Source organism: Sus scrofa, chromosome 2 (assembly GCF_000003025.6).
Source record: "Sus scrofa isolate TJ Tabasco breed Duroc chromosome 2, Sscrofa11.1, whole genome shotgun sequence".
Taxonomy (NCBI): domain Eukaryota; kingdom Metazoa; phylum Chordata; class Mammalia; order Artiodactyla; family Suidae; genus Sus; species Sus scrofa.
The window spans coordinates 140,962,319-140,974,840 of NC_010444.4; the positions used below are offsets into that span (position 1 = coordinate 140,962,319).

Below are 12,522 nucleotides of genomic sequence, written 5' to 3' on the forward strand. Positions count from 1 at the left end.
ATGGAGCAGGGCTGACAGGGACTACAAGAATGAGATGTGACTATTTCTTAGATGGTGCTGAGAAAGTAATCATCATATAACCCGGGTAACTCCAGGTTCGGGCCTAACTGAAAGTAAAGATCTTTCCCAGTTTGGGGTGACTATTAGGAGGACAAATACCTCCTTACCTTACGTATCATAATATAACGTTGAATTTTCCAATAGCAAAACTGCCCAAGCTACTTAACAAGCTACGTTGTGGGCACGTGAATGCCACATGCACAGGATGGACGACCTTCTGCCAGGCATATAAGAGAAAAGACTCAGGTAAAAACTGGATCTCTAAGGTCCCTTTCTGCCTCATACATAACTGCAAAATAATAAAAATTCAAGGACTGCTCAATCTGACTGATTCCCAATACTGACATGTATCTCAGAGATATTGAGGCCTTGGTTTCAGACCATCACGATGAAGAGAATATTGCAATAAAGCTAGTCACATGGAGTTTTTTGTTTCCCAGAGCATAAAAGTTATGGGGTTTTTGGGTTTTGGCCACACCCACAGCATGTGTTAAGTTCCCACGCCAGGAACTGAACCCACACCACAGCAGCAACCCAAGTTGCTGCAGTAGCAACGCCAGATCCTTAACCCACTGTGCCACAAGAGAACTCCCTGGTTTTTACTGTTGTTGTTTTGCCCATACGCTCGGCATGCAGAAGTTCCAAGGCCAGGGACTGAACCCATGTCACAGCAGTGATCTGAGCCACAGTACTGGCAACACTGAATCCTTAACTGCTAGGCTGCCAGGGAATTCCAAATGTTATGCTTAGACCACACTGCAGACTATTAAGTGTGCAATAGCATTATGTCTAAAAAACATTGTATGTGCCTTAATTAAAAAAAAAAAACACAACAAAACCCAGACAAATCAGGGAGTTCCCATTGTGGTACAGCAGAAACAAATACGACAAGTATCTACGAGGATGCAGGTTCAATCCCTGGCCTCGCTCAGGGGTCAGGGATCTGGTTGTTACTGTGAACTGTGGTGTAGGTTGCAGACACAGCTTGGATCTAGTGTTGCTGTTACTGGGGCTGTGCTATAGGCCAGCAGCAGGAGCTCCAATTCAACCCCTAGCCTGGGAACGTCCATGTGCTTTGGGTGCGGCCCTAAAAAGAAAAAAAAAAAAAAATCAAAAAACCAATTATGAATCAGCATCTACGTTCCAATAAAATTTTATTTATGGACACTGAAATCTGAAGTTCACATCATTTTCTTCCTTCCTTCCTCCCTCCCTACCTTCCTTCTTCTCCTTTTTTTGGGCCACCCTGCAGCATACGGAATTCCCAGGCCAGGGATCAGATCTGAGCCACTGTGGCAATGCTGGATCTGGCATAGGTTGGAGGCTGTAACTCTGATTCAACCCCTAGCCTGGGAACCTCCATGTGCCCAGGGTACGGCCCTAAAAAGACAAAAGAAAAAAAGAAAAAAAGAAAGAAAACGTTGTAATTCAAGACAAAACCCAGAAAAGCAGAGACTATAGATTGCTCAAAAATAAATAATCTGAGCTGGTTATTAAAAAATAAGGCAAGTCTTACCACTGGAATACTTTTATACTGTAAGAAAGCCTGTTTTAATATAGACTAACAAGAGGAAAAGTTAGTGTGAATCAGACTTTAAAATGCAATTTTATTGTTCACCAAGGAAGTATTACGGCAAAGCAGAAGGCCTAACAGGCCTGTTTTAATGAATAGATGACTCATCTGTAATCAGCACATTAATTGTTGGGATTCAAATGGGTGCGCTCAAAGTACTGGGAAAAGTGGCTTCATTTTTAAAGCAGGTTAAGCATTCCCCGAAGCCTTTTTTAAATTATCAATTTGCTTTGCAAACGATTTCTTTCCAAAGACCTTAGAAGTAAACTTCCACAGGACACTGATAAATTTATCACAAATTCTAAGCTATCAAGTCTCAAAAATTTTTAAAGCCACGTGTATCTGGGTTAAGAAACATGACACCGTCGTGATTTTCAGTATTATCAAATCAACGCTACCAGACTCCCAGTTTCTAGAGTTGACATGGTACCTTTTGCCTTTTTTCAACCCTTTCAAATTGCTTCGAAACTTGTCCTCATCTTGGAGTTTCACTTCTCTTGCCCCAGTCTGGAGATTCAGCCGCACATGGGATCCTGCAGGAACAGCCTGACCTAAAAGCCAATAAGAGAGAAAGCCTGTGAGATATGATGCTTGGAGGGACAAGGCGATGTAACAGCTAGCAAGGCAACGTGATCCACTGAGTTCTCTCTCAAGCACACATCCCACGCGCATACTCTCCTTCGGCTAATCCCCGCCGATGCGGCAACGGGGCGAGGTGGAAGAGCCTCTGCACTCCACCAGAGACCAGCGCCCTCCGGGACACCCTTCAGGTCCTGCTCCTGACAATCCCACAGAACCAGACGGCCTGCCATTCCAGCGAGCCTGTACCTTACTACCCTCACGCAGTCAACGAGGCTCCATCCTCCTTGGGCACAGGGACTGTATCGCCTCCTTTTTATCTGCCCAGCCCCTAAGCCAGAGCTTGATTTGTAAAAATTGTGGCACTTAACATTTATGACAATGAGTTCCCGTCATAGCTCAGCAGTTAACGAACCCGACTAGCATCCATGAGGACACAGCTTTGATCCCTGGACTTGCTCATGGCTTAAGGATCTGCATTGCCATGAGCTGTGGTGTAGGCTGAAGATCCCACATTGCTGTGGTTCTGGCGTGGACCACCAGCTATAGCTCCCATTGGATCCCTAGCCTGGGAACCTCCATATGCCAAGGGTACAGCCCTAAAAGGACAAAAAAAAAAAAAAAAATTATGAGAACAAAGAAGGCAGAAAGAAGAGCCTAGAAGACGAGATGACATAGCAAGTTAAAAAGGCAGGGATCGGAACCAAAAGAAACTAAAAACCTATGCCCACCCATCTTAGAGGAGCTGATCCATTAGGTGGGAAAACAAGTGCTGTGGATGCATGGATTATTCATACACATTTTACAAAATTACCCAAGGATGGTTTAAAAACAACTGCGTAAGATCACATACTACAAATGGAATTTTACTTATTCATTCATTCGTGAAACTGATACTGACCAAGCAATTACTACATACCAGGCCACTGAGGCAGTTTCCAGGAATACAAAGAAGAATGTTAATGGCCATAGAGATAGAGAAAATTTCAGGGAAAGGACTGACTCTACAAAAGACTAGACATGTAGGAGCAGAGATGCTGCTTTGACACATGAACTTTGACTCTGCTTTCTCCTGCCAGGTTTTGCCTCGCTGATGCCGAGTTTGATTCAGGAATCAAAAAAGGATGACAATCGGAAACATTTCTTCATGGGGAGCACATGGCACAAGTTCTCTTAGATGATCAAGTAAACTCTGGGTATAAAAGAATAATGATGTAGCAAGAATGCAGGTTTCTTCAGTTCTGGCAGGACTGCAGTGACCTCCAAGTTACACCAGCCACGGTGCCACCATCAGAGAACCAACGAGCCAGGGGAACACCATGCCAAGACAAGCTGTTCTGTTCCTGCCACCCCAGTTCAGCAGGGAGTTTCTCTATCTTTGCCTAAAAATTAAATAGGAATTTAAGTCCATGAATTTTGTGTATAACGAGCCACTTCTAACCTCAAACCTAACCAAAATGCTTCAGGGATTTAAAAAAAGTATGTTCAGAGTAGAATGGGGAAAACTTGCTATGGGGAGGCTCCCTGAATAAGGCTAAGCTAGGTTTGTTTTGTTTTGTTTTGTTGCTTTTCAGGGCCGCCCCACGGCATAGGGAGGTTCCCAGGCTAGAGGTCTAATAAGAGCTACAGCTGCCCGTCTACACCACAGTTCACAGCAACGCCAGATCCTTAACCCACTGAGCGAGGCTGGGGATCGAACCCGCAACCTCATGATTCCTAGTCGGGCTCATTTCCGCTGTGCCACGACAGGAACTCCTAAGCTAGGGTTAAATGAGGCAAAGAGTGAGACTCAGACTCGGGGAAAAGGGAATCCCCAATAGATGGAGCCCTGCATGCAAAGGCTCAGACACAGAAGCTAGCAGGCCACATTCACGAGGCAGGGAGCAGAGGGGGTCTGAAGAACTGGAACGGCTGTGAAGCACTACTGGAAGCCCAATGTGGGGTAAAAAAAGAAAGGTAATGGAGTTCCCGTCGTGGCGCAGTGGTTAACGAATCCGACTAGGAACCATCAGGTTGCGGGTTCGGTCCCTGCCCTTGCTCAGTGGGTTAACGATCCGGTGTTACCGTGTGCTGTGGTGTAGGTTGCAGACGCGGCTCGGATCCCGAGTTGCTGTGGCTCTGGCATAGGCTAGCAGCTACAGCTCCGATTAAACCCCTAGCCTGGGAACCTCCACATGCCACGGGAGCGGCCCAAGAAATACCAAAAAGACCAAAAAAAAAAAAAAAAAAAAAAAAAAGAAAGACAGAAAGGTAATGGCTGAGGAAGTTGGTTCTGGGAAGACATGAGGCCTAATAACAATAAGAACACCAAAGAAAAAGTAACATCTACCCTATTCCTATGACCACAGGGCAGGAGGTAACTTCTTTAGCATTAATCTCATCTCCGAATACAGGAATGGGATAGATTATCTCACCTGGAAGGATCCCAAACTGATGAAAGGGCAGCGTATCCTCCTGGCTGAATGAGGCACAGGTCGACCTTGACGTCCTCCTGCTTCACCACCCCCCATATCCAGCTGGTCTCCCAAATCTGTAGTTTTTCCTGCTGAAGGTCTCTTGAATTCATACCCTTCCCTCTGTCCACCCCACCCACGGCCCTTCTCTGAACTACCATCATCTCTTTTCTGCACAGTGTGAAAACCTTCCGGATAGCCTCCACTACCTACTCTTAGCTCCTAATCCAACTGTTCTTTACAATGCATGACCTTTTTTCTTTTTTTAAAATTTTACTGGGGTATGATTGATTTACAATGTTGTATTAGCTTCAGGTGTACAGCAAAGTGAATCAATTATACATATATCCGTTCTGTTTTCCCACAAAGCTTATTACACAACATTGAGTAGACCTCCCTGTGCCATACAGTAGGCTCTTATTAGTCCTCTGTTCTCTATACAGCGATACCGTGGTGTAAGTGTGTCAATCCCATCCTCCCAATCGATCCCTCCCCTTGCCACAGTTTCCCCTTGGGTAACCCTAAATTTGATTTTGAAATCAGTGAGTCTGTCGTCTCTGTGTTATAAGTAAGTTCTTTGGTATCTTTTTTTTTTTTTTTGTCTTTTTGCTATTTCTTGGGCCGCTCCTGCGGCATATGGAAGTTCCCAGGCTAGGGGTTTAATCGGAGCTGTAGCCACCAGCCTACGCCAGAGCCACAGCAACGCGGAATCCGAGCCACGTCTGCAACCTACACCACAGCTCACGGCAACGCCGGATCGTTAACCCACTGAGCAAGGGCAGGGACCAAACCCGCAACCTCACGGTTCCTAGTCGGATTCGTTAACCACTGCGCCACGACGAGAACTCCCTGGTATCATTTTTTATTAGGTTCCATATATAAGTGATATTATGATATTTGTCTTTGACTAACATGACTTAGTACGATAATCTCAAAGTCCATCTATGTTGTTGCAAATGGAATTATTTCGTTCTTTTAAATGGCTGAGTAATATTCCACTGTATATATGTACTGCATCTTTTTTTCTGTCTTTTAGGGTCTCACCCGTGGCGTATGGAAGTTTCCAGGTGCTACGGGTCAAGGTGGAGCTGTAGCTGCCAGCCTACATCACAGCTCACGGCCACATGAGCTCCTTACCCCACTGAGTGGAGCCAGGGATCAAACCTACGTCCTCATGGATACTAGTCAGGTTCATTACCACTGAGACACGACAGGAAGCCTCACGTCTTCTTTGATATTAATCTATGTCATTCCCCGGCCTTATACCTTTTAAAAACAGCTCTTACTGTTCTTAAAGATGAAAACCCTCACGCTAGTCAATGAGGCCCTTTAGTATCTACCCCTTCCTGCCTCTTCAGCCTTGTCCACTCCTTATTCCCCAGGCTCTAGGCCACCCTGATTTTTTTCCATTCCATGAAAGAACCATGCTCTCCTATTGTGGGCATTCCACCTGTTGTTTCCTTTGCCCAGAAGGCTCTTTCCAACCCCAGCCTCCATCTCCTCATCCTTCCAATCCCAGCTACAAGTCACTTCCCCTGAGAGGCATCCTCTACTTTCCCATCTGAGGTCTGGCTGCCCCCTACGGGCATTCACGCCGCCATGACTATTTTTCTTAACAACACTTACCCCAATCAATAGTTCTATTTTAGCTTTGAATTTGTCTAGCTAATATAATGCTCACCATTTTATCCTCATACTTCATCTATCACATAACCAAGCACACAGTAAATCCTCGATAATTAGCTGTTAGGTGGGAAATTAAAACGAAAGAAGGAAAACCAACTTATCTAGAGGTGTGTAGAAATGAAAACAAGGATTTTCACTAGGGCAAGTAGATTCATAATAATTAGCAGTCGTGGGTTTTTGGGTTTTTTTTGCCAAACCCATGGTATACAGTAGTTTCTTGGTCAGGGAAGCCATGACACAGCAGTGACTCAAGCCACAGCAATGACAACACCAAGTCCTCAACCCTCTAAGCCACCAGGGAATTCCAAGTACTCATGTTGTTATTTTTAGGTGTAACTGTACTAACAATAGTAACAATAATAATAATAGCATCTTAAATTTTCAGACTTTTGATCAAAATTAGAAATAAAAAAGAGATAAAGTCCAAGACATTAAAAGTTGCAGAACATAATAGGTTATACTGCACTAAGCTGGCCAAGGAAGAGATTAGGATCTTATGTGAATCGATTTATTTTATTTGGGGAAAATTCTAAAATTACTCCCTTCGCATAAGCCACCACAGGGGGCAAGAGCAACCACAATAACATTAACTTAAAATACAGGTTACGCTCATTTAAAATACATGAAACCAGCCACAGAAGCAGTGGCAGAGGCAGCAGAAAACACAGTATTTCAAATGTTTCCACCCCATTGGGAAAAAGGCCAAGTTAGAGAGTGTGATCTGACCTGCTTCCTTTCTAGGGCCTCTGTAAAGGGACCAGAGGACTGGAGAATAGAGCGGAGGCAAAAAAAGTCACCAGATACATGCAGGTAATGCGTTGGGGATGGGGAGGGGGTAAAGAAGAAGAGGACAGGCAGAAAATAATATAGGAATCCAAAGGCAAACAGGCCTGCAAAGCCTATAGTGTCTGCTTCCCTAACACAAGCTCCCTGGGAAGAAGAAATATTGGTAGGAGACTGCAACACTGTCGCCAGTTTTGTTCCATCCACCCCCTTCGCGGTGTGACCTCGCAGTCCCTCATCCTAGTGGTGGAATGTGTTTTATCATCCTTTGACTTTTTGGCTTGTGATATGCTTTGCCCAGCAGGATGTTAGCAGGTGTCCCACAGACGTTTGCAACGTGCTTGTGTATTTGGCTTGTCTCTTGGAATTGCGCATCCCATGAGAAGAACATGTCCCATTAGCATTCTCCTCCAAGAAGGATAAAAGACCCATAGAGCAGACCTGGACCCAAAGTGCAGACTGGAGCTGAGCCTAGATGAGCCCAACCATGGTCAGCTGAGCCTAGCTTATCGAGACTGCAGACATGTGAGCAAGAATAAATGAGCACATTTCTTTTTTTAACTTTTTACATTAAACTACCTTTAAATGTACACAGAACTTGCCAAAATAGTACAGAAGTTTCCATATATCACTCACACAGCTTTTCCCAACGTGAATATCTTATATAGCCATAGACAATCACTGGGAAATTAATACCAGTAACTAGGAGTTCCGTCATGGCGCAGTGGTTAACGAATCAACTAGGAACCATGAGGTTGCGGGTTCGATCCCTGGCCTTGCTCAGTGGGTTAAGGATCCGGCATTGCCGTGAGCTACGGTGTAGGTTGCAGACGCGGCTTGGATCCTGCGTTGCTGTGGCTCTGGCGTAGGCTAGTGGCTACAGCTCCAATTAGACTCCTAGCCTGGGAACCTCCATATGCCGCAGGAGCAGCCCAAGAAATGGCAAAAAGACAAAAAAAAAAAAAAAAAAAAAACAGTAACCAAACTAAAGATTCTTTTCAGGAGTTCTCCTGTGGCATAGCACATTGAGGATCTGGCGTTGTCATTGCTGTGTTTGATCCCTGGCCCACGAACTTGCAAATGCTGTGGACATGGCAAAAAAAAAAAAAAGAGAGAGAGAGAGAGAGATCCTTTTCAAATCTTAACGGTATTTCCATTCCAAGGTCCTTTTTTGTTCCAGAATCCCATATGGCCTTTGGTTGTTATTTCTCCCTTATTTCCTGGTGTCGCCACAATTTCTCAGTCTTCCTTTGTCTTTTGTGACCCTGGCACCCTTAAGGAATACTGGTCAGCCAACCAAGACTGTCTGGTTCTGTCATGATTAAGCTCAGTTCATGCTACCTTCACAGAAGCACCACAGACATTACGTCCTGCTCTTCTCTGTGCATCATGTCAAAGGGTTTGTGATGTCAATGTCCTATTACTGACGACACTGGCCTTGATCAACTAACAAAAGTAGTTTCTACTGAACTATGGTAAATAAGTATCACGCAACTACCCAACTGTGGACCACAGACTGGCAGTTTCTCAAAACATTGAACAAAGAGCTACAATATGAATCTAGCAATTCTACACCCAGGTGTGTACACGAGAAAACTAAAAACATGTTCACACAAAAACGTGCATATGAGTGTTCAGTGCAGCATTATTTATAATAGCCAAAAATGTGGCATCAACCCAAACGTCCATGAACTGAGGAATGAACAAACAAAAAAACACAAAAGCGAACACAAGAGCGAACATGAAATAATTTGAGCAACAAAATAATGATCATACTGGATTATAACTCATGGAATAAAATATCCAAGAGAGCATACTGGTAAAATAAATACTTAAATAAATGAAAGAGTCACAGCTTTTCCTTGTAGTAAAATTTCAGTTAATAAATGTGTGGGGAAGGGAGGGAATAGAAAAGTACCGTTAGACCCTCCCCACAGTGGTAATTTTTACAAATGGATCCCCCCGTGATCTATTCATGTGCTAAAACACTATTTAGCCACTGAAAGGAATGAAATACTTCAAATCATGCCATACACCTTAAAACTTATACAAATGACATTTATGTCAATCAGATCTTAATAAAGTTGGAATAAAACAGACAGTAAGTTAAAAAAGGGATGACATACCGATCTATACTGTAACATGGACAGACTTTGAACGCATTGCACTAAGTGAAAGAAGACAGATAAAAAAAAGCCACATATCATATGATTCCTGTCATATGAGATGTGCAGAACAGGAAGATAAATAGGCACAGTAAATTCATGGTTGTCAGGGGTAGGGGAAAGGAGGAACGGGGAGTGACCATTAGGGAGTACTGTTTCTGTTTATTTAGGGTGATGAAAATGTTCTGGACACAGACAGCGGGGACAGCTGCACAATGTTGTGCACATCCTAAACATCTCGGAATTGTTAAAAAAAAGTCACGGGGGAAACATTTTGAGATTACATAAATCCCCTTTTTCCTCAAACCTCTGCACACCACGGGGGGATCCATTTGTAAAAATTACCACTGTGGGGCGGGTCTAACGGTACTTTTCTATTCCCTCCCTTCCCCACACATTTATTTATTTTTTTTTTTTGAGAGGTTTTTTTTTTTTTTTTTTTTTTTTTGTCTTTTGCCTTTTGTCTTTTTGTTGTTGTTGTTGTTGCTGCTATTTCTTGGGCCGCTCCCGCGGCATATGGAGGTTCCCAGGCTAAGGGCCGAATTGGAGCTGTAGCCCCCGGCCTACGCCAGAGCCACAGCAACTCGGGATCCGAGCTGCGTCTGCAAACTACACCACAGCTCACGGCAACGCCGGATCGTTAACCCACTGAGCAAGGGTAGGGACCGAACCCGCAACCTCATGGTTCCTAGTCGGATTCGTTAACCACTGCGCCACGAGGGGAACTCCCCCACACATTTATTAACTGAAATTTTACTACAAGGAAAAACTGTGACTCTTTCATTTATTTAAGTATTTATTTTACCAGTATGTTCTCTTGGATATTTTATTCCATGAGTTATAATCCAGTATGATCATTATTTTGTTGCTCAAATTATTTCATGTTCGCTCTTGCGTTTTTTTTGACAAGTCTCTTTCCTTTCATTTTCTTCTTTCAACTGTTTTCTTACTTTCTGGTTCCACGAAATGTTCCAAGTTCATCTTGCATTTTCCTTCCCCTAGCCCTGGAATCAACCACTTTTCAAGGAGCCCTACTGTTTGAAACCACTATCTGCATGACAGGTGTGCTCCTTACTACGGGTTGTCCTTGCCTCTGGGCTCTGTCTATGGGACAGAGAGAAGAAATTTAAGTATGTGTATACACATATGCATATATATAAATCTATATTTCTGTATCTGCTTGTCTGTCAACCTATTAAAATCTGTAAGTTTTATCCTGATGTCTCAGATTCCAATCTAATGCCACGGGATTCACTTGTCTCCCTCATGTCCTTATCTGTCACGTCTCTCTTCAATAGTGAAAAAACTGGTTCTAATTACATGCAGTATTTTCTTTACTGTTCAATTCCAGCATACATATAAAGTGGTTTCAAAATCGCGAGCACATACCCCTGTGAGAAATACATCTACCCAAACAGGTCACAGCGTGTCTAGACAGTTTCTTTGTCTTGAGTTTTACAGTAACTAGTCAAGGGGTTTGTTACTTCACAAGATCACTTAGTTCAGTTCCTTTCATACCTTTTACCCGCTTCAGTATGATGATGTTATCAGTTTGTAACACTTGATTCATTTGTTAGTGACAATATTCCATTTTGTGGTTCCCACTCCTCCACATCCTGGTTGTTTAATTTTTTATGTGGGGGCATCTGAAGGGTTTGAGAACTATTACTACAGTTCTAAGAGTCAGAGCTATACAAAAAGAAATTACTGTTGTTTTAAAGCTGAGTTTTGAAGTGGTTTGTTTATTGTGGCAATTCATTCCAATGGTCCTGAAACAAGGAAGTTAAAAGTGTCCAATAAAGAGAATAGTTCTTTTTTCTGACATGGTATCATTTCTATCTTTTTAGTGTTAAAATGTCTTTTTATAAAATGAGCTAATGATGATGACAGATGACAGTGGGTTGTTTCTATAGTAAGGCCCTTAACTCAGCAAAGTAAAAAAGTTAGCCTTTGGCCCTCAAAATGTTCTTTTGAAGTTTTCTGGCCCATGAAACACCACAGTGTGGAAACCACCCGTCCATTCTCCCGACGGTCCCTAGACATTAGAGGATTATTCCCACTGTACACTTTAAATGAGTGCATTTTGTGGTATATAAATTTTATCTCAATAAAGTTGTTCAAAAATTTCATTTCTTTGGATAAAGCAGTACTTCTCCTTTGAAGCCTTGAACAGCAATTAGTGCATCAGATAGAGTCCAAGGTGAGAGCAAGTTTCTAGGGGCTAAGAAAAAGCTCAGTTCGAAGACTAAACACAAACCCAGAAGGACAGTTCTGGATAGGATAGGAAGAAGAAAACCTGAGGCCATGAAACACCGGGCCAGAGGAATCCTGCTGGGACAGGTAAGAAATACTGGCCCGAGAATGGAGAAGCCAACTCAGATGCCCATGGGAACCAGGAAAGTAAGAGAGAGGAGTGAGGAAGGCCATTTGTAAGACAACAGGGAGTGGTGAGGGCTGAGGAAAAATAACGCCCCCTCTACAAGCATTCAAATTTTAAAATATAAAAGCCAAACAAAACATATCTATATGCGGAATTCAGGGTACAGCCAATTTGTAACAACTGGAAAAGGTGTTTTCACCTGTTGACAAATCTTGTCTGCCACAGTATTTGTTCCAACTCACCCCTTCCCAGTGATTGGAAATTTAGCCCTCCTGGGCTCAGAGTGGCAGCATCCTCCTCAGGTAGGTCTCACAATGAGCCTGCTGTGTAGCCTGACTGCCCTGCTTCAGTGGAGACAGGGCCAACTGAAATGCATGCCACAGTGCCCTCGTTTCTGTGTTGGCATCAGATGCCTCTGGAGTCACCTGTCTTTGGAAGGTGTAAGAGGTATGACTTGTCCCCTATAGACTTCTGCCTGGAAACCTCCCCCTCCAGGGCCTTTGAGGCTCTCTCAAGTCAAACCTGGACTCAAGAGCAGAAAATCAAAGGGCTGCCCTGGCATGGCCTGTGCAGATGAGAGCTAGCCATGCAACCATGCGCACCAGAACGCTGCTACCCACTCAGCTCTTTCACTGAGGACCAAGTAAATTCAGCCAAATTTTTTTTTCCTTTCTGAATCTCCATGCCCTTATGTGTCAGATGACAAGACTTTATCATGTCTGCTTTTGCTAATGTATTAGACTGTTGTGAAGAATAAATGAGAAAACACTGTGTCAATGCTGAGAAAAAGTTAAAAGTGCTTCAGGAAACACAGCCCCAAAAAGGTAAATGTCAACCAGAATG

At 43.4% G+C, this 12,522-nt stretch overlaps 1 protein-coding gene across 5 annotated transcripts in view; it reads right to left on the reverse strand.

Annotated features, from left to right (window-relative positions):
- SIL1 (SIL1 nucleotide exchange factor) overlaps window positions 1–12,522 on the reverse strand; it is a 234,032-nt gene that overhangs the window by 78,149 nt on the left and 143,361 nt on the right. For all 5 annotated transcript variants that reach the window (XM_021084842.1, XM_021084843.1, XM_021084846.1 and 2 more), the window contains one exon: window positions 2,064–2,184. In XM_021084842.1, coding sequence (XP_020940501.1) covers window positions 2,064–2,184 — 121 coding nt within the window. The remainder of the gene's footprint in view (window positions 1–2,063; window positions 2,185–12,522) is intronic.